At 45.5% G+C, this 22,978-nt stretch overlaps 1 protein-coding gene across 2 annotated transcripts; it reads left to right on the top strand.

Annotated features, from left to right (window-relative positions):
- The first annotated feature begins 7,516 nt into the window (after nt 1-7,516).
- On the top strand, nt 7,517-22,911 carry NAGK (N-acetylglucosamine kinase). Of its 2 annotated transcripts, none has more exons than XM_061552970.1 (10): nt 7,517-7,622; nt 11,164-11,248; nt 12,938-13,036; nt 13,919-14,060; nt 14,572-14,682; nt 15,505-15,617; nt 16,543-16,630; nt 18,987-19,084; nt 20,183-20,261; nt 22,408-22,911. In XM_061552970.1, the coding sequence occupies exons 1-10, from the start codon at nt 7,591-7,593 to the stop codon at nt 22,617-22,619; spliced, it is 1,059 nt and encodes a 352-aa protein (XP_061408954.1). In that variant the 5' UTR covers nt 7,517-7,590; the 3' UTR covers nt 22,620-22,911. The 2 variants fall into 2 exon arrangements, with proteins under 2 accessions (XP_061408954.1, XP_061408955.1); XM_061552971.1 differs by lacking the exon at nt 7,517-7,622 and adding an exon at nt 10,300-10,369.
- The last annotated feature ends 67 nt before the right edge of the window (nt 22,912-22,978 follow it).

Genomic DNA, 22,978 nt, shown 5'->3' on the forward strand with positions numbered 1-22,978 from the left:
CTGTGTGTTGGGAATGTTATCGTCTGTAACTGTCCTGCACTCATCAACCTCATCAGTCGAGTTGCTGTATCCCTTGATTCCATCATGCATTTCAAGTTCTATTCTCCAAAATCCCCCTGCTGAAATGTGAGGAGAACGGCATGAAGCTGATACTGCTCTCCAGAAGATTGTCCCACCGCGTGTAAAATGTCATTGGAATACGTGAACAAATGTATCATTGGCAACGGGATGATAGCCTGCGCCGCTGTAACGATTCGTAACAAATTACTGATAGGTGTCGACAGATTCTTCTTGTGGACACTTGAGATTGGCATTGGGAGGTGAGCTTATTTTGTAACAAGACAAAAGTTAATTTACATTTTACCAAGTCTAAGTTTGCCACACACGGTGTTTCTCAGTGTGGCCTTGTATTTGCAATTAGTATTACTGATTACATGTTTACATGTATGCACAGTCAACATTTATTATAAACTTATTTTGTTTGCCTGTATTAATTGCATCGTTGAGGGCTGGTTAAAAAAAAATCTGTACAAGTGTGGCAAATGTGAGCTACAGTTTTGAGTTCCTCTTATCGGCCATGTTCAACACAGGCGCTGCTATATTGAGTTCAACTACATGTCCCCTTGTGTGCGTTTTAAGAAACAGCCCTGCTTCGAGATGTTATGTTATTAATCGCAAGGACATTCAAACGTTCAAACAAAAAACTGAAAAACATTTGTGATTCGTGTTTTTTTTCTTTTTTATGTTTTTGGAAATGACGGTAGAAAAAAATATTGGTTGCCGCAGTGTTTTAGTCACGCAGGAAGGATGTTCACAGATATTTGGTAATGAGACACAATTTCATCATGTTACACTAAGCCAGAGGTTCTCGGCCTATGGCATGACAGCCCCCCCCAATCAAGAACACTGGTTTCCCCAACGTCCCCACAATTATTTAGTGTTGCGCAGTATTATGTTGTCTGCAATGCGGGGCTGACGTTCCCCAGAGGTTCTGTTTGCGCAACTGAAATGATTCCAGCCCCGTATCCATGCCGCAGCCTGCACAACACCCCACACTGAGAGGCGTTCATGCCCCACTGGGGGCTGGGGGAGGGTGCTGACTCACGGGTTGGAGAACCTCTGCACTCAGCAAATCGTGAAAAGATCCATGCGTCAGTCAATTACCAATCGTTCTAATTACATACAAATTATGTGCTAATGTTCAATGCAGGCTGATGGTGAGCGGGGGGGGGGACGTGAAAATGGAACGAAAAAGCAGAAACAAATCATGGTATTGCAAAAAAGTGACCAAAAAAAAAACCCCAATCAACATTTGAATAAAACAGCAGCCTTGATTTGTAACCACTCATTTATTAACTAAAAACCTTTGGCCATTGGGTAGGGCAGCTACATAATAAAATGAAGTTAGGGCAGAAACATTTCAGCTTTAAATATCTTAACATTCAAGAGATGTGAAAATGTAACTTCAAATGTGCCGACAATATGGCATTTGTTCCTCTAAAGATATTGCTTGAATTGTATTTTTTTTTGCATCCGTTGAGTTAGGCAAATGAACGCTTATGGCACCGAGTCCTCTGCTTACGTGAATGGTGTACGACCTTTGCTTAGGATGACCTTTTTTTTGCTGTTGTCTTTATTACTACTACTGTATTGTCCGAAAGAGCTCGGTTAATTAGTGACTGCAGTTTACGAGGGTTTTGTTTTAACGATGAGCCACGTCGCACCGTGGTTCAATGTGGCGATGGAATACCCCGTCGAATGCAGTTGAATATCCGCGTTGTGAATGACGCGAGCTACCCCTTGCCTGCCTGCCTCCCACCACCCTGCACGGGCCGCGGGACGCACGGTCGAGTTTCGAGCTGCCCTTGATGACCCACCGCCGTCGTCGTCGTGTGTTGCGCGCTTCCATAGCGTCCGTCAATAAAAACGTGACAGCTGAGCTGGCCTCACTTAACGCACGCGCTGAGCTGCATTGCCTTCTGGTTGCCGAACGAATACATGAAAAGGTCGCACTCATTACACACAAAGTGCTTGCCATAAATGAGCAATAATACATTGCTGATGTCAAAGAACATAAACGATCACGTGAACTCCGGTCATTCTCACAGCAGCGGATTTTGGCGAACCGTCGAACAAAGACGCTCACTGCATCGCGCGCTTTCAGATGCCCTTATACGGCCGTCTGGAATGCTCTTCCGATATGAGGAAGCTACTGGAGCGATGCACTTTTAAACCTCGACTGAAAACTAGTTTCTTTAGAACTACTTTTTGTGTTTAGTTTGTCCTTCCCCCACACATCCGATTTGCATGGGTTGGATACGTACGTTGCAAAAGAAGTTCAACATACAGAGTGAATTGACCCCGTAGAGTTGCATTCTATACGAGTGAGGAACCTTTTCCTTCATGGGGGCTGAATAGGACTTTGAGTTGTCAAAGTTTCATCACACCAGGACTGTACACTGATGGAAAAGAATACATTTAAACTTGTAAAGTGCACAATATTCGCTCATTTGTAGAGAAAAGATAATTCGGAGGAATTGCAGGCAAGTGGGAAGGCAGCCACGCAATGGTCCAGTGCTAACCATTGCCCAAGCTATGGTCCTCCATATATTAAATAATTATGGGCCATTTAATCAGTGTTTGCATGTGTATTTCGTACAGATGAAACCGGTTGTGTGCACATTTTGCTCTACCACCTCTGCTGGCAAGCCAGGGAATGGCATACTCAATACTCAGGGGGAGTTTTTGTTTGTGTGATATGCCAACCCTCGCCTTTACAGTGTTGGATGACAGGCTCGCTCTACTAGTGATGTACTGCCATCTGCTGCGCACAATGTACCCTGGGCGCTTTAGCAGAGCATATACGAACGATACAATAATAAAAGCGATTTGATGACAATCTGGAGTCTGTGAGAGGGAACTAGGAACTAATTTTATATTAGCAAGTAAGGCCCACTGAGCTATGTAGCTCTTTTTCAGAAGCGACCCGGCCACAAATGATAGCTCAACGAAGTAGCTAATGTGAAAATGCATAGCAGCCAAATACTTTTAAATGCACATTGTTGATTCTAAATGTGGAGGGGAAAACCGGAGGACCCGGAAAAAAATCCACGCGACCACGGGGAGAACTCCAAATATACAGCCGTCAAGGTTGGGATCTAAACTCATTCCAGGGCAAGGAAGTTAACATCTCGCCACCGTGGAGAAAACTCGTGGTGAGATTTGCGTCCATCCGCTGCCCACACCAGATTTCCCCGAGTGAGGAGAGTGTTTCTGTGGAGAGTGCTTCAACGGGTGTCAGGAAACTCTTCGGCACCAGGTTCACTGCCGTGGCAGCTTCGTGGTCGGGAGACCCACACCAAATCCCCACTTCTCGATAGCCGAGTGGAGGGCACGTGGGGCTGCGAGTCACAGAGTAAGGGATTCAAATTAAGCTTTTTTATTCATGCATTATATTTTTTGCAAGTCAAAGCCCATCACAAGTATTAAAGTGAAACATTTTTTTTATTTCGTACAAAAAACCCAAATACATTTGAAAAACAGTAACATTGAACAACGCAATGATTTAACAACCAGAGCATGTGTTGCACTCAAACAGGCTATGTGGTGTAGCGGATAGTTTGGCCTTCTGTAAAGCATGAAAGACCGGGATTCAAATCCCACGTTTCTTTTTTTGCATTTATTTTAAAAGTGCGTAATGACGTCAACGCGTGTTGTTTACACAGCTACATTCGAACATTGCAGCCTCGACACCACGTTAAGCCCCATGAGTTTGTGATGAGGACAGGGTGGCTCAGAGCAATGAGAGACAACCTCAAGAACCTCAGGGTCTGAAAACGGGATGGTTCAAATCCTGGCAACGGCAAGTGAATGAATATAAACTGTGGACTGGTGTCTAAGAAATGTTCTGCAAAGCAGGAGGGGATAAGAATTGAGACACCCTTGGTTGGTGGAGAACGGGAAGGGACCTTCAAAAAAAGGCACGACGACAAAGAAACCTGGAGATGTGCAGCCCTGAGTAAAGGAACACAAAGCTGGTAAGAAGTAGTAGAAACAAAACCTTGATTTCTTTATTGCGCAACTCCATCAAATTTTGACCACTAGGGAGCGCTCTTACACCACTAGGGGCGCTCTTTCATTGAAACCCCTCCTAAACTAAAAGCAGAGTTTTTCGACAAATACATTATTTTAAACCAGGTTTTCCACATTGAAGCTGTAAGCAGTGGTTTTAACGCAAAACTGCAACTAAATCCAGCAATAAAGTTTAAGGGAAACCAGTAGCATCCAGCTACCAAGGGTGCTGTTTGGTTCAAAAATGGCATTAAAACTGCAATTTTTAAGTAATAAAATGGTGTTCGTCACCAATTCACGCATTTAAAAACCAGTTTGTGGGTAAAATCAGATGGACAGACTAAAAAAATGACAGAGAAATGAAATGCCCATCAGACTTACCATCGTGAATACGGACTGCCCCAAAGAGTTACATGAGGAAATACAATTCCTATAGGATTACAGGTTTCTCTCGTTTTATGCTTTCTAAAAAAAGGGAGGAGGGGCGCACAAAGCAAAACCGCACGAGACAGCTGCCTGCAGAATAGCGCACAGAGTGAATACAATGTTGAATGTGATACTCTACTCGTATATTGCAATGTAAAGGAGCAACCATGCAGCTTATTGCTCGCGACACGGCTGGCGGAATTGGCCTCCACGAGAACGCGCTATGGAAAGCGCCTACATCGATCGATCAATCAATCCGACACACGAGCAGTGTTCTTCACAAATTTTCAGAGGTGGCCCACTTTCAGTGTGAGGGCCGCCACACCACTTGCGAGGGGTGTTTTCACGTGTTGTGTCTTGTCGGGGGGGGGGGGGGGGGGGTGCACATCAAGGGCCGCACTGCAGGTCACCAGGGGTCACCAGAGGACGCCAGTGGCCCAGAGGCCTTGCGATGAAGAACCCTGATGTCGAGGGGGCTTGGCCGATACCAGGGGTCCGCAAAACCTGCGGATCAGGAGCCGCGTGCGCCTCTTTAAGGACCGCTTTGTGACGAATACTCATTAAGGGGCCCGTCTCGTATTCACCGCGTGCATTGCGGGTCTTGAAATGTTGAGTTTGTTTTACCGAATTCGAAAAAAATTGTCTCGTCTTGTTATGTCGATAGCCGATCCTTGGCCGCCTATACATAACAGTGGTCAACAAAAAAAATCATTTTTTTCTGGCCTGGACTTTTGCAGCTGTTTTAGACTAATTTCAGGGTGCTGATTCCAAATCTGATCTCAGATTTGCTCTATCTCATTTTTATGCTATCGGCATACCCCATTTTCATTGATTTTACCCGAAATAAAGTTGTTGCGAGTCAGTGACTGCTTTAGTGTTAAAATATGGTGCTGTATTTTTAGGATAGTGTGTTTATAATATAATTTTATGTAGATATCCACATTTATTTAATATTTTTCTTCTGCAGTTTTTATTGAAAATGCAATATTTGATATTTCAAAAACTTGATGCGATAGACAAAAACTGATGCCATCTTTGGAATCAGCACCCCAAAATTACCTTAAAACCGTTGGAATACCTTATGCCAGAAAAAGGGTGTTGACCAGTGTATAATTGATTGTTGGGTCAGATCGTGTCAGTAAAATGTGTGCCGTACATTCTGCTTCCTCCACCTGAAACAGACAATTCATACCGTTGTGACGGGTATAAACAAACGTGCCAATGTATTGCTGCTTCGGAATGCACACCGGACAGCACTATCGCAAGATTTAACAATTGCTTTCCAACGCACCGGTGTGCTGAAACCGTCATACTTTATTAATTGGCTGTGTTGGCTGAAGGAGGGTGTACGACACACATTTAACTATACAGTAATAAAAAAATGATGAAAAGGCACTTAGTAAATTGTGCATTGAAAAAGCATCGAGATTGTACATTGCAAATTGCATTGAGATTGTGCGTTGTCAATTGAAAAGGCAGTGACCATTGTACATATACAATTGCACAAAGGCATTGACATTCTAAAGTGCACATTGAGAGCATTGTGACGTTCTAAATTGGACGTAGCAAAAGGCACCTATATCGTTGTACGTGTGCAATTCCACATTCAAAAAGTCATCAAAGGTGGTACATAGCAATACCATACCTGTCAACCCCGTTACCAGAGCCCTACCTTATTACATAGACCAATTCAGACCGTATTACTCACACCCCGTGCCCTTATACATGCATCTCAACGTTCAGCCTACAAAGCATTATCATAAGGGAGAAACACAAATATACAATCACCACTACTAGTCACCACTAGTACACTCACCACTATATACGTGTCAACCCCTTATCGGTGCCCTACCTTATTACAAACCAATTCAGACCTGATTAGTCACAACTAGGTCTCGGCAAGGTAAGGTAATTTACCCTTTTTACCGGGTAAAAGGGTAAAGGTGTCGACGTGCCAAGGGGTAAGGTAAAGGGTACAGGGTAAAGGTAGCTTGGAAGAATTACCCGGTAGGATAAAGGTAGTGCAAAGTATTACCCGGTAAATACGGTGCATTGTTTACCGCTAAAAGCTCCGTGGCGCAGTCCGTGGCCTCCATTTAATAAGTAATATTAAAATAAATGTTCTTAAAAACACGCTTTATTTAACTGTACTAGTAATGGCAGAACTCCACGACTCCAGGAAGTGTCCCCGAAGCTTGCCATAACGTAAGGGACCGTGGCCAATTACAGCCAACGTTAGTTAGGCGTGGACGATTAGACTCAAGCCGAAACATAACATGTAAAAAAAGGATGTTTAAAAATATATATATATTATGATAGAATATAGTGTTGTCATCAGTATGACATAAGTATACCAAGTTTGCAGTCGATACCACATTAGGAAGTGGTTAAAAATTTAATTACAAGGTTTGAGGATACAAGCGTGTAAAATTGGAATCATCGGGAGTATTCTATATGTATAAAGCGCTCTACCTAGCATTTACTGTTATAAACCTTGTTCATGTGTAGTTCCCTAGTAATTACCCTGTAATCAGGTAATTTGTATGGGTTAAGGGTAAAAGGTAGGGTAAAAGGTAGATTCATTGCTTTTTACATTTACCTTACCTGCTAAAGGGTAGAGTGATTGTATTGTGGTAAGGTAAAAGGTAGGGTAAAGATAGGCTCGTTATTTTTAACTTTTACCTTACCTTGCCTAGGCCTAGTCACAACCCCCGTGGTGCACCTTATGTATCTCAACGTTCATCCTACAAAGTACCATCACAAGGGAGAAACACAAATAGACAAACCAAAAACATTTTGACCGCATTGAAACGTCCGTACGCCGCATGGACCTGAACAACTCAATTTACCTGCACAACAAAGAAAACGGGCTTCACACACACACACCGCACGGGACGACTACACGCAATGCAAAATCGACCGACTGAGCCGGCGCGAGAGAGGGCCGCAAGACGCACATGGTACCCCCACGTGGGCGTTCTCCAACGATGCCGCACGTGGACGGAATCAGCTGATCGCGGGTCACGTGGCTACGGCAGCGGCGAGTTGGTGGTAGTGAGTTGGTGGTGGTGAGTACGGACGAGTGAAGGAGCGATGGTGAGAAGGATGTACGGAGGAGTGGAGGGGTGAGTCGACTGTCATTCTCCCTCGGCACGTGTCGCTGTGGGTACAGTGCGCGTGTGTGTATGTATACATCTCTGGCTGCCACGTTTCACATGGCACGTGTACAGTGTGAAGGTTTACGGTCCCGTATACTCAAAACACTTCTCGCTGGTGGCATTGGTGTGTGTACGTTGAACTTCTTTCGCACCGTACGTAGCTAACCGTGCTAATCGGAGATGCGGCAACTGCGGGGGAAGGACTACAAACTAAACACACCTAAAATAAGTTATAAAGAAACGCGTTTACACTCTAGACGATTTGTAAAAGAGCGTTCCAGACGGCCGCAGTAGCAGCGCGTCTGAGAGCGCAGCGCGACATCATCATTGTTCGATGATAGCCACAATCCGCTGCCGTGATGATGCTGGGTGGTGGGTGGTGGGGGGGGGGTTGTGTGAGTTCGCGTGCTGCGTTATCCTCCTTGACGAGATCACCGTGGGGTTGATAATAACAAGCTGCGACCATCACATTCATTGACCGGTTCACCCGGAATGTGACCAAGCTCGTCCATGGTCACGCGTCTCAGCCTGGGCGGTGAGCGATTCGGTGGGCGGAACTCACCACAAACAACATCATATTCTTGGTTCTTTCGGTAAAGTCACGTAGAAGGGAAATAATAAAGTACAAATATAAAACAATAAAAATTATCACGTTTCGACTGCAACACAAGCAATCATCATCAGGTGTGAAATCCACATCAGAATCCACATTGAGAAAATTCTTGCTGTGGATTTCACACCTGATGATGATTGCTTGTGTTGCAGTCGAAACGTCGTGATAATTTTTATTGTTTTATATTTGTAAATGTGAAAAAAAAAATTCAGGTGTGAAATCCACAGCAAGAATTTTCTCAATTTTCTTGCTGTGGATTTCACACCTGATGATGATTGCTTGTGTTGCAGTCGAAACGTGAGAATTTTTATTGTTTTATATTTGTATTTTATTATTTCCCTTCTCCGTGACTTTACCGAAAGAACCAAGAATATGAATCCCTGCAGTCACAAAAGCTTTAAATAAATAAAAACTATTTCGTGGAATTAAAACCTGGTTTAATGAATACGAAACTCTGATCCAAGGCTTAGGCTGCTTCCTCGTCGGTGCTGCTATCGTACTCGGGGGGCCGTCGGGCACGGGCTAGTCGTAGAATGCGGCGGGCAGGTTGGTCTTGATGAACACGAGCTTCTCCTCCACAATCGTGGGTGCCAGTGAGTTCCTTAGCTTGGAATGGATGAAGCCCATCGTTGAGAAGTTGGCGAAGTGCGGTTCTGCAATTAGAACCAATTAAACCGGATTTCTCCCAATCTCATATGATCGGGTTTAATATAAAAAGACAAGTATAACCCGTAAAAACAACGTTTTTCACTATAAATCCTTTATATGCGTGGCGGCTAGAGTCATCTCGTCCTCTGGCTTGAGATGGCTGCCACCTATGGGTCAGATGATTGCATGGCAGCATTAAGCAATTGGTAATTAAATATAATATTTTTGTCTTAAAAAGTGTAAAATTTTGGAAAAATTTTTTCACGAACATTCATTGTCACGCACAACGAGTCTGTGTGGAAAATGTCAGCTCGATTGGATCACGGGAAGTGGGTTAAAAAACGACCGAAAGATTTGCACGGTCCTAAGCAAGCAAGCAAGTGAACTTAATATAAAGGATTTAACAATTGAACCCGATTGTAAAAAACCCGACTGTGCCACCCTTGACACAAACAACACCGTCAACGACGCACGAGGAGTGGCGAAGTTACACGAACTCTGTAACAGCAGCAGCACCCCTGACATTGGCATTTCACTCCGGAACACGTTGCCCATACGCAATAATAGAAATTGCGGTTTTAGTGGCTTCCCAATATAACATGGGACATTGGGGTCCACAACGGTGTCAAGCGACGTGCCAACAACGTTTGGCCCAGCGGATGTTTTTTTTCTTTCTACCGGGTACCTGGTGGACAGCAGAGCGTAGTGAAGCAAACTCCATTGTACTGTGGCTAGAAAAACCACTGTGTTATACTCCCCACATTCACCAACCCGCACTGATCAGCGTGGTGAAGTTAATATAAAGGATTAAAAAAAAAACCCTAAAGGCGCAACCCTGCAACCGCTCGCCCCACGTCACTGCCAGCGCAAGGGCCTCCCTTGAGACGGGAGCTACATGGGGACCTTCTGGAACGTTCCTGGGCTATCCCGTACTCTTCCAGACGCTGTTCAAGTGTACCCACACTTTGCCACCAACACACGCGACCAGTTGTCCATCGACTATCCGGCGCCCCCCATTCTACACTGCAGCGTGGACAGAGTCGTGGGGGGTGGGGGGGTATGAACGTTGCTCATTTGCGTCAATAACCGCGGTAGAATAATCGAACTTGCGACCTCTTTAAGTACGCAAGGCTCGTGCTGCGAACCGGTTTTTTTTTTGCCCGCGGAAGCGTCCCCGCGGTGAAGTATGGTCAATAACTCCCCATCACCATCAAGGGGGTTGACATCGATTTGTGTAGCGAGTTGTCAACGTGGTTCAAGGGGTGTGGGGTGGGGAGGGTGGTGCCGGATCAGAAGGTTTTTTTCCGTCGATCGCTTTCGGTTCACTTTTTTGCTTTTCGCAAACAAGTGGTATTGTCGTAAGCCTTGCGTCACTTACCCGAAGCGTCGCCCGTGTGACAGTGGGTCAGGGTGTTCCAGGGTGTTCCGCACACGACTGCTAACCTCTGCGGCGGTAAGCTCCCGTCTTGTTAAGTGTCGTGTCCGTCAGTGTCCATGTTTCTGATCCATGTCATAAGCGGGTGATGTGTACATGTGCTTGCTGTGCTGGGCCCTTTGTCAATCCATTGCTCGGCAATGCGGGCGTGGTGGAGGTTGTTTGACCGTACTTCGTCTCGTCGATCGATACGGGTTGGTCAAAGCGGGGAGCATGGACATTGTAGCATAGAAGTATGGTACAATAATGGATTTTGCTGCAGTACTTCATGATAGCAGGTAATATACACCGATTAGAAAATGTATTCTTTAGCTAAATTGGTATGCTGCTTTTTTATGTTTATTTATACTTTATGCAAAAACTTAAGAGTATGAAAAGACGCTTGGAATTACAGTGAGTCTAATGTTTTATAGAACATACGCAAGTAAGAGATGTTATATGTACTGGTAAGATAAGTGGACTTTGGCAAAACACGTCATTAGGAGGGATGATGGTCGGTGGTTGCCTGACGACAGCCTAGGGCGAAAGACAAAGCATCCCGAGAACACGTCCAACGTAGAGATGGAGTGATGAAATGAGCTCATGTACAAGAGCTAGATGGATTCGTTACATCGCAAGGCCTTGGGAGATGGTGATGGCTTGGGGAGGCCTTCATGGCTGATTATGTATGCATGTATGTTGACATTCTTTCGCACCGTACGTAGCCAACCGTGCTAATCGGAGGCACCAATCGTGAAGTGTGATCATTGTAATCACAACGTGTCGTGTATGTGGCGTGACATGCTCTTCTCTGTGTCCGTCTGTATTCTCAGCGGTGGGACGCACTCCAAGGCTGTCATCGTTGCAGAAGACGGAAAAGTTTTGGCAGAGACAGATGGACCATCCACAAATCACTGGGTAAATATAATAATTTGCATTACCAGTTATGTATCTATGACAGCCTCACTTGAGTCTCAAGACACTTTTCAGGATAATATGTTTGGCCAATTCCATTTACGAGTGTTTGGCTTCATATTCAAGTACAATGGGGTACATGGGGAAACCCGATTCATATGAGGGAGTAACACTCCAAGTTCCACAAAGGATCAAATAATTTGTTGTACCGCATTTTGTCAGTCTTGCAGTCCAGCGGATAAGGCAGATTCACAAATCGAAATGTTCAAACAGCCCTTGCTTCCAAAGTGCTCGATCTCAGGCGTGTGCCACCCTGCCACTGCACGAACGTAAGGAGCCTGTGTGTGTGGGATACTGTTGGTAGGATAGAGATGGTGGGTGGCTCAAAGATCAGGGCACTGAGCTGGCACCACTGAGATCCTGGGTTCGAATCCAAGCAACCACCCGTGGTTAAACCAGGTTCGCAAGTGCGAGTTAGTTGATGGTCCTAATCAATGACTGGACGAACAACCCTGCGTAGTATATTTGGTTGTGTATTTAATTTGGCTACTTCCAGCTCCAAGAACAGTTCTGCCCCATACTACTATGTGGCCCACAACAGTCACTTGAAAGAGTTCTCAGTATGAGTTCTGTGATATCCACTTCTGTTGGCCATTCTCTAACGTAAAGGTTTGAGGTGCTGTGCGAGAGATCCGAGTGGATTTTTTCATCTCAAGACATCATGCCCCCTGGACAATAGGGATCACATGCAGGGAAAAATACATTTAAAAGAAGACTGTTTGCAGGTCACATGCATGGGTACACCTAAACTTGTGTAAAGGTTCAAGGTGCAAGACAGTAATTCTCTTGCATCATCAAGCAAACAGATTTAAACATGTAGTCTCGGGACACATCAGCATATACGCCATTCCATGGTTATGGCATTCAAAGAGCAATGTACGAATGTTTGGTTCAGTAACGAAATTCTCTTATGTATATCTTACCAACCCTGCTGTTTTGAGAACATTTTTCAACTATCAAAGCCCAAGGGTCACTTAGGATAAGTTTCGTGATTATCAGGTTGTGTCATGCTCTTGTTTCCAAGGAATTCACATTTCAAGAGAGATCGTGCTAATATTGACCAGACATTGTGTTTCCCTGATGACTGGGTTATTCGTGCAGTGGTATAATCTGAATTCCATGTCCCCATGCCTTTAAGATATCCTTCAATGTGTTGTTCGACCACCAACCTGTGTCACTGTACCCATAATGCAGTGTCCTACAGTTGTCGCCAAATTATTTTGGGGTTCCTCGTAAAAATGTTAGATGAGGCCCTCTGAAGCCCCTCATCCCAGGGAACACTTCTAGCTGCCCCCCACCCACCCCATCACTCCGGTCATCCTTGCAGTGGCTCTTGGTCGGCCATCGAACAAAGACGGCCACTGCATCGCGTACTTTCAGATGCGCTTCTGCGGTCGTCTGGAACACTCTTCCGATATTAGAAAGCCACTGGAGCTATGCACTTTTAAATATAGATTGACAACGCATTTTTTTAGCTGCTTAATATGTTGTCCTTCCCCCACACCTTCGGTTGGCTACATACGGTGCTCAAGAAGCTCAACATATATATACACACACACACTCTGCAGCCCTGATGCCCTCTTGAATCTGCGGGTGTGATAACTTGGGGCCCGTGTGTGCCTGTGCTCCCAGCTCGTCGGTGTGGATCAGTGCTTGGAGGCCATCAACACAATGCTTACAGAGGCCAAGGTGAAAGCTGGGATGGGGCCCAGTGACCGACTGCATGCTGTGGTGAGCCACCGCCCCATGGCCGCTCTGCTTGAGCGCACTGTACTCTGAACCCAGCGACCTGAGTTTGATTCCAGGCCACGGCTAACATTAGTGGCTACTGATATCTGAATCAGTCCTAGGAACCCCCTACATTAATCAATGCCACTGAGCAGCATGGTGAGGCATGGTAAGGTAACATCCATGACCAATATGGTATTGGGAAACCTTCATCTAGCAGTCAATTGGCCAAGAGCTATCACGTATAATTTTATACGCTGTATGTAATTGCGTCGCATGAATTCTACAACCACGAGAGGTGCTACATTCACGACAGTAGACATATATTCAATCGTGGAAATTCAGTTATTCAGAGGGAATCATTGTTACAGACCTAATATTAAGGTGCGTGAGTGATAGAACTCTCTGCATGTTACCTCTTAACGGCATACTGCACACGCACTCTTGCGAGGTCAAGTTCACAAGTTGGCTGAGGGTCATTTGACTTTAGTTGATTACTGTCTAATATTGTAGAAAAGATGCTTTTGTACATCGCATGACCGTAAGAGATGGCAACAGCTTGGGGAGCCCTTTATCCAGCAATGGTCAATGATGATGGTGATAAGTCTGAAGTAGTTAGCACACTACACTGTGAATCTGGTGAACTAAGTTTGATTACGATCCATGACTAACATCAATGGCAAGTGATTTCCAAACTGGTCCTGGATGCCCCTCTTCACCAACCCACACGGACCAGCATGGTGTAGTATGGTCCAATAACTCCATTGCCGAAATTGATGGGGGAAACCTGGATTGACAAAGGACTGTAATCATTATTACAGTATTTGTAACTGCTAGGAGGCTGGCATGGTGCTGTAATTGTTTGCGATTGTGCTTCTCTGCCAGGGTCTGTCGCTGAGTGGTGGCGAGCAACCGGAAGCGAAAGAGAAGATGTTGTTGGAAATAAAGGCGAGGTTTCCGGCACTGAGTGAGAGCTTCATCATCAGCACGGACACCCAGGGGGCGATCGCCACAGCCTCTGACAACGGTGAGACACTTCGTGTCCCCTTGTCTCCCGAGTGTCCCAATCTATCCCCATGTGCACCCATCTTACCCAGCATCAGGCGTTCAATTGTTAGAAACAATGTGAAAGTATCAGACACAAGAAATTCCCAAACGACTCGCCATTGGGCTGCGAGGTGACCAGCAGATGGCAGCAGCGCAATGTTTTGTTTTATTTTTGCGGAACCTTGAGTGTTTCCACCCTCGTATGCGTGAGACTTCTCCAGGTACTCCCGTTTCCTCCCTCACACAAAACACTCATTCATGGAATTGGCCAAACATCCAAATGTAGTGGCGGCCAAAGGAGGGGAAGTGTCACTGGGTACATTAGGAATGGAGCAACGAAAATAGCTCATGTGCAGGTGCTCGGAAATGGCAACAGCTTGGGGGGGAGGCCTTCATCCAGGAGTGGAGTAGATTAATTATGGCTGATGATGATAATGTCATATGACTGGTGACTTAACAGTGGCAGGATGGTTCACTGCTGTGCCCCACAGGAGGGGTGGTGCTGATCTCTGGAACGGGCTCCAACTGCACGCTGCTCAACCCGGACGGCTCCTCCCATAACTGCGGCGGCTGGGGTCACATGATGGGCGATGAGGGCTCTGGTGAGCGCCTCCCTTCTCTTCGCCCCCACCGCCACACTCCAGCCCTACCGCTGGGCTAATGAAGGATAATATTTTGACCCCTGTAGAACTCTGATCCAAGGGTTAGAATACCGAAAATTATTTTAACCACCCACCACCCTTGCTGTGGTAGTTTAGCTCTCTAGCCTAGTTCTCTGATTGTGACCCCCACGGGGTCAGAGTTCTTACCCTAATTCAGACCCAGGGCTGAGAGTCATCGTGCTGAACCCTACGGTCTATAAATAATATGATTGTGACCCCAGGGTCCAAATTCTACGTGAGTAAAAGTACTATCACACAGCAACAGAGAGCATGGTCTGGACATTCTGGTCAGGGAAGCCTTTACGGAAACTTCCTAGAACCAGTGTTTCTCAACTCTAGTCCTTGTGACCCCCATATGGTACCAACCATCCGGTGCGTGCAGTGTGCAGTGTCCTAATTTGCATGCAAATAGAGAAGATTGGTATAAATGAAGAGGTAAACCTTGTGGGATTCATGATGACTATATTTCAACAACATTGCCCTAGACAGTTGTGATATTCCTAAGAACACATCTTTAGGGGGAGCCTTTACATTGTTTGACAGCAGGATCCTTATCAAAGTACATGAACCGCAGCATTACACACCCTGAATTACACACACACACATTCTCCAGTTCCCTGCAGCCTATTTAGACGCAGCTCACTTATACACTCAGCAATATTCCTTGGGCTTTTCAATTGAACGATAACATGCGTAACCCAACTGATAGCCACCGTGGACACACTTGATGCGAGTCGTGCCTGTGCCGTCCCTCTGCGGTAGCGTACTGGATCTCACATCTGGCTATCAAGTCTGTGTTTGATGCCATGGACGGGCTGGTCGAAATGCCTCACGACATCGAGTTCGTCAAGAAGGCAATGTGCGAGTATTTTGAAGTAAGTCAATTCCGCTGCCTAAGCCCTCTCCCGATTAAGAACGTCTTGTAATAATTAAAGCATATGTATGTTTATGATCACCTCCAACAGGGTTCTTTAATTGGAAGTCTTTGGGCCACTCAGGGAGTGGCCCGTTGAGTTACGGCCTGCCGAGAGATATGGCTCGAGAAGGCACAGAGACACTGGTGAGATGAAAGATAAACGTAGAGATATGCGAGGTGGTAAGGCCGCGCTATGAACCCGATAATCCGTGTTTGGTTCCTGGCCACGACTACTATCAGTGGCGAGTAATACCTTACCCAGTCCTGGCCCCCGTTCCCCCTCCTCTGAAGTATGGTCAAACAACCCGCATAATATTTGTCCCTCGTATGGCTGATGTAAATGCAGAGCAACAGATGCAATTTCACATTCAGGTGGTTAAACCAGACAACCATGCCAGGAGCAGCGGAGTGTATCGCCGCGATGTCTCCTTCATATTTGTGGATCGGGCATTGCATCGTTATATGTTGTATGGTCCCCTGTAATGAAAATGGCTGAGCTCTTTATATCCAACATTGGATTGCCAGATGTCTGTAAAGTATTATTACGTAATTTTATGACCGACAAGAAAGTGTTGTAGACAAGACGTACACATTAGCGGTCACATGAGTAGACATCGTGACATCACGATGCTATGACGTGATGTCACATGGTGCCATGGGCCATCGCACCTCCGATAAGCAGTTGGCCACGTACGGTGTGAAAGAAGTTCAACATACATGTGCCCTGCCAACGCACGCATGTTTTGAGGCCCACTAGAAATTATAGTTCAAGAGCCCTGTTCGAGAGTGAAGGTCGCGGTGCCCGTAGTGTAGAGGTTGCGCCGTGCAGTTGCCGTGCGGATTCAAGAGCCGCATTTGGGCTTCGCTTGCGATTGCCCTCGCAGGTCGAAGGCCGCATGGGCCTCCTCACCCACCTCTACCGAAGCTTCGACAAGTCCAAGTTCGCTGGGTTTTGCAAAAAGCTCTCCGAAGGCAAGTGAGATGCGCATTACTGGTGCTGCTTAAGTGTTTTGTGTGCTTTTTATGAAACCTTAATTGTTGCCTGTTTCAGCATAGAAATGTTATGAGACATCTCCTTTACCAGTGCCAAAATATAGTAATAGGTTTTTACCCTTTCAACTGATACAAAAACTGACACCTTTATACAAGGTACGCCTTTTGGCGTCATCTGGTCCAACACCAATGGAGGCTCTAAGAAAAGCTGTCTCGGGTGTGGACCAATCAACTTCAAGGACAGTGCATATCATTATCATCAGAGTTGTTTATTTTTGTTTGCATTTTGACTGCTTGTGTTGTGGTTATTGCAAACATGATGCCTTGTATAAAGGTGTCAGTTTTTGTACCAGTTGAAAGGGTAAAAACCTATTACTACATAGAAATGTTGTTAAAATTTTCATTGATGCATTGTTTGCAGGACATCTCTAGAGAAATGAATGCAATGTTATACGTATATTTTGAATGTTATTGTTAATATGGAAGTATAAACTTTTGTTTGTAAATTGATATTCAAGAAAATTGAATGTCAACAGTGGTACAATAGCTCAACGTTATCCACATGGCTATTATTTTGGTGTGTATCACTTTTAATTTAATCTCGATCATGTCGGCACATTGTAGAACACCCCCAGAGTATGTGAGTACACAATGCAACGTGCAAGTGAAGAGGAACCATACACAAAAGGCAATGATTCACTTTTAATATGCACATCCTTTGATGAGTTTGCTTTCATCTCAACAGACCCGGATTAACTTAGAATCAGAGCCCACAACCCAGAGCTTCATAATTTGAAGCCTGCCCATTATACACTGCGTTTTAATTGTTGTATGTTTGTTGAACTTCTTTCGCACCGTACGTAGCCAACCGTGCTAATTGGAGGTGCGAAAATTGATTAAATTAAATACTGTGGCACTGCGAGAAAGCCTATACTGTACTGTCATGTGGTGATTAACCCCATAGCGTCCTTGTGTGTTACGAACAGCTACAAGTTAAAATAGTTGTATTAGTTCTTACTTTGATTTAGCGTATTAATTCGCATGTAGTAAAACCTCAGCTAACTGGACTTAGAGAGTTAGAGGGGAACGCTGGTCTGATCAGCTGATAAGTCGGCCTAGCTGCTTCAACAATTAACCCTATCAATCATTAATCTAAATATACTAGCACATAAACAACACCGTAAAGAATTACACACGTGTTAAACGTGTGAAAAATAACTTGTTGATCCACCTGGAGATGTACCTGTATGACAACATGAAGTAATACTGTACAGTGTGTGTGCAGCGCTGTACTCACATTTGAGCTGCATGTGGATTTCTCCCGGAGATGTAAAACCCAACGATGGACAGGCACACCGAGTGAGATACACCACGAAAGGCAAAAAAGAAAAACCGAAGTGGTGGTAACACAACAAAAAGACGAAAACCGAAAGACACAAACAATGAGTCAGAACAAAGCAGGAGAGAAAGGGCTGCAGAGCAGAGGTCGCAAATGGGTTTTAATTCCTTACCCGTACCCGGCCGCACCAGGGTCGCAAATGGGTTTTGATTCCTTACCCGTACCCGGCCCTACCCGATACCCGGCTACCCGTACCCGGCCGGGTATCGGGTAGGGTACGGCTATTGGGAGGTACCCGATTGCGACTCTCTGCTGCAGGGGCTGCACGGATCTGCAAGTGGAGAGCCATCTGCTGGGCGTGTTGGCCCTGTGTTGCTATTATTATGATTTATCCCCCCTGGTTCGGTTAAATGTAAAATCCAGCTAGCCAGGGTTTTATTGTTTTTGTTTACCTTAATGGCAACTAAACTAAGAGTGTTTAGCATCGGGCATGGGTGATGGTAAATCAGTCAAGGGAAGTGATTATACAAATTTTGGCCCTTCTCAACGATGATGCTGGCCCTGTGCTCCCGGTCAAACTTAATCTAGCCCTGATCACAAGCTGCTGTTTAGTCTTTGCCATACCCTTGTGTATATGTGTGTGATTTATATTATATTGGGAGCGGTAGTGCAGTGGTCAGGGCATTGCACTACGAACCTGGTGACCCAAGTTAATTTCCCGCTCACGACCAATAACATTGGTGAATGCGTGAACCGGTTCCTGGGCTTCCCCTAGGTCGACTCAAACTTAAATGAGTACCTCGTGCGCATAAACACCACCACTGCGGAGACAAAGGCGGCCCGGCGTGGTGTTGGTCACCCACCCCCTCTTGCGCCACGCCATGCCGGCCTTCATAGGTGCTCACTAACATAATTTGCCCCATGTCTCTGTTAAAGACTAAACAGGGGAGTCTTTGTGCTTCAACATGACCTGGGCACGTGGTTACGTGTTTTTAGGAGCCCAGGAGGGAGACCCCTTGTGTCGGCACGTGTTCCACCAGGCAGGAAGATTGCTGGCTCAGCACATCATTGCTGTTCTGCCCAAGGCATCCGAGGTATGAATACCACACCGCTCCATGCCAAATGTCACTGAAGTGACTGCTGGTGACAAAGCACGGTACAGTCCCGAAATGAACGTTGGGATTCCAGGGAGCTTTTTTGGCAACTTCCATGACCTGTAAGAACACACGTGATTATGAATGTGTATTTGTACACGCAAAGCGCCGTTAGTCCACTGCTGGATGAGGGTCTTCCCACGACACGCAGGTTGTGGGGTAGGGGTTGTTTGACCATACTTAACCGTGCAGGTTGAAGGTAGGGGGGGCATACAAGTCCAGTACAATGGATTGTTCTGCACTGCCTGTTGCTGCTCAGTGTAGCCCCACAGCTTTCAAGATCTGACAAAATCAGGTGCATTCCATGTGGTTTGGTCAAAGGCAGTATAAGTACGGTACAATGCCAGTTATGAAGTGGTACTATATACCATGGTCTGCGAGTGCAACAAATGCTGATCGAGAAGCTAAATCTACTCAAATCATGCACTAAAATCGAGTGGTGTACATTCACATTGACACCACATCCAGCGGTAATTGCGAGTGGCACAAATGGGCTGCAGTGGTGGTGGTATCGTGCACCTGTCCTCCCCGTCTCTCTGCCTTGCATTCTCTGGAGGGCTTGTTGGAGGATTAATGGCATCACTGTTCAAGCTTGATCAGCAACAGGTTGAAGCGCAGTACAATACATAGCCGCACTTTTTATTGCCATTTCTTCCAACGTTTGTGTGCTCTCAGCCCTCAAATGTTCTACTCTCTCACTGCTCCAGACAGATCTGCATTATTTATAAATGCCCCAGTTATGATGATACATCGTGGGATTTACCCCTTTTGAAAAGGTCCTGCTGTAATGGAAAATTGGTTATTAATAGCAGCCTATGTCCTAGTTGTTTATAATCAAACACTACTGTATTATTCTCAAAGGCAATACGTTTTAAATGTGTTGATTTAAACATCTGCAAGTGATTACCGATAGCAGCAGATGCATTTCCAGCAAGCATTTTTTTTGGCATATGGATCATGACCGTCACAATTAAAACAGCAATAACGATGATGCCAGCAGGACAACGTAACTCCAGTCCGCACCTTTCTGCTCACCAGACTCTACTCACAGGTGACCTGGGTCTGCCTGTCGTGTGTGTGGGCTCCGTGTGGAAAAGCTGGGACTTGATGAAGGAAGGTTCGTCCTTTTTCCACAAGCACTGACCGCATGAATGTTATATTTTTGTAAGTGCTAGCCACCCCCCTCTCAGCTGTTACACTGACGAACACCACCACGTTACACTGGCTATTACTACAGTGGCAGAGCAGACACAATAGTAAATTAACAAATGGAAAATGTTATTTAGAAAAACACTGAACGCACAGCCAAGGGGAATGTTGCGACCGACTAAGAGACCTGCAAAATTGAGACTTGGTTTTCCTCACCCCACCTTAAAAAATGCAAAATCACAACCAGACCGGCGTGTCGAGAGGTGACTGCGTCCAGACGCTCACGATAGCGCGACTACACTATCATCCACTCAGTCGGGATATCAGAAAGAACCCAACAGCACTATCTGAACACAACGGTGCGGTAAAAAATCAACTACAAATCGGAGGGATGGTTCGAATTGTGGCGGTATATCAGTATACGCTTTTGGGGAGACGAGCATGCCAGCAAGTGTTACACTGCACAAACACTGCCATATTCTTGGTTCTTTCGGTAAAGTCACGGAGAAGGGAAATAATAAAATACAAATATAAAACAATAAAAATTCTTACGTTTCGACTGCAACACAAGCAATCATCATCAGGTGTGAAATCCACAGAAAGAAAATTTGGATTTCACACCTGATGAGGATTGCTTGTATTGCAGTCAAAACGTCGTGATAATTTTGTTTTATATTTGTATTTCCCTTCTACGTGACTTTACCGAAAGAACCAAGAATATGAATCCCTGCAGTCACGAAAGCTTTAAATAAAAAAAAAACACTGCCATATTAGATATTCCTGCCAGTCGATGTGTCAAGACCAAACACTATCCACAGCAGTGGGCATTGCTATCTTAACCATCCTCTATGGACACCTTGGCAACAAGCCTTTAAATAGTTGCCAAAAGTACTCGGGGAAGCCCAAGAGGCTAACATGCAGATTTTGGAAATCTAGAGGCTGCTTAACACCCAATGGTCAGTTGTATTCAGTCTTTTCCCCTGTGTTTACAATATAAATCGGTGATCAAAGGGAAAACAAAAATCATTGTTAGGAATTGTGCAGAATTGGCTACAGGAATGAGAACCATCCCTGTTAGAACACATTCCTGCGGAGGGAGCTGGTAGGAACGTTGGGTTGCTCAGTCAATGGCCAGGGTCAACGGCGGCGTGGTGTATTCCGCAAATATGGCCGAGGGCACAAGCTGGTGAGTAGTTTAACGTCGTACTCAAATTGTAAATGTTGTGGTTTCGCGCTTCAACACACCGGTGGGCTAAAGCAGTGAACCAATTTGTCTTTTGTCAACGTGACACTTTTTTACTGATTGGCCGTGTCGGGTGGTGGAGGGTTACGACACATTTATAAATAACGCGATCTAAACCCAAAAACGTTATGGTGTGAGTAGGTTAAACGTTGAGTTTTATAAGGGCACCACGGGGTGACCAGCCCCTCCCCACCCAGCCCCACCCCTCCCTACCCTGCACGACGGACACAATAATCCCCTGTGGGCTGGTGTAACCAGGAGGTTCCTTCCAGTATTAAACTTGTTCTCAACAAAAGCAATGCATTTAAGACTGAAGTGACGACTCTCACCTTTGAAGCAGCTTACTCCGCACACCTGTAGATGTACAGCACAAAGGTAATTAAACTTGTCAGCTCAATTGACCTTTCCTAGGATGCTCGAGACCTGGGACAACTCAACTGCTGCTGCGATAAAGTTACATTTGCGTACAAGTACAGGGTCATCGCAGAGCGGGGGGGAAAAAAAATAGGCAAAGGCTCCAAGCCACGCCGAGACTTTTATTTAGAAAGGCAATGTGCTGTATACGGCACTCAACGTGTCCTGCCCACTCCAGCAATAGCAACAAAAACTTCAGGTGAAGATGTAGGCGAGACGCCACAAGCAAAGAAGCCCAAACCACGCTGCCCCTTCATCGATTTTTATTTTTTACCAAATCAGGTTTTTCTATTAACATAATCGCTCGTGTATTGAGGCGGTGTGTTCATGCAGTATTCCAATGCACTAGTCTTGAATGCCCAATAGCTTACAAATTCCACATTATGGATGTGGAAATTAAAAATTGTTCTTCTCCACCGGCTGGCTTCCTTCCGGCATCGTTACCATGCAACGGCAGGTTTCCTGTCGGTCCTGGAGGAAGCGCAGTCCTCCGCTGTCGGCCGACGCCTCAGCCGCATCTCACTGCTCACCCTGATGCGATCGTCAGCCGTGGGAGGTGCACGCCTGGGAGCCCAGCACGCTGGCACAAGCCTCCCTCTCGACTGCGCCACCAACACCAGTGTCTTTTTCACACACACTTTCCAAGGCAGCAGGACCAGCGACCAGTAACAGGCAAAGGGGGCGACTGTGCCCAATCTTCCACTGTCCACCTCACTCAGCCACTCCCCCTTGAGGTTTAGTTAAAAGCAATTGCACCATTGAGACACTACTCAGACACATTTAGGTGATGTCTTGGGATTTGGTCACAGGGCTGGGAATCCAAGAGCAGAGTATAGAGCAGCATTATTTTGTACAGTGTCACTTGCACCAATATCTTGCAGCGTCTTAAGGATGTTTTGTAAAATGAAGCACAATTGAAACTTTAATTGAAGAAAATAAAAGCAATTTTCATAGCTTGTAATTTCTGATTTTGTTTACGTGTTTACAATTTACAACAGCTGGCAAGGAGTGTGTATCATGCATTACAA

The sequence above is a fragment of the Lethenteron reissneri genome, chromosome 17 (assembly GCF_015708825.2).
Source record: "Lethenteron reissneri isolate LAM-NWPU_2019-01 chromosome 17, ASM1570882v1, whole genome shotgun sequence".
NCBI classification, from domain to species: domain Eukaryota; kingdom Metazoa; phylum Chordata; class Hyperoartia; order Petromyzontiformes; family Petromyzontidae; genus Lethenteron; species Lethenteron reissneri.

Excerpts from the sequence above, each read along its gene's own strand:
- NAGK (XM_061552970.1), top strand. The coding sequence starts at position 7,591 with ATGGTGAGAAGGATGTACGGAGGAGTGGAGGG. Across the intron at positions 19,085-20,182 it reads TTCTGCCCAAGGCATCCGAG|ACTCTACTCACAGGTGACCT; the intron begins GTATGAATACCA and ends TCTGCTCACCAG. Across the intron at positions 20,262-22,407 it reads CTGGGACTTGATGAAGGAAG|GTTTCCTGTCGGTCCTGGAG; the intron begins GTTCGTCCTTTT and ends ATGCAACGGCAG.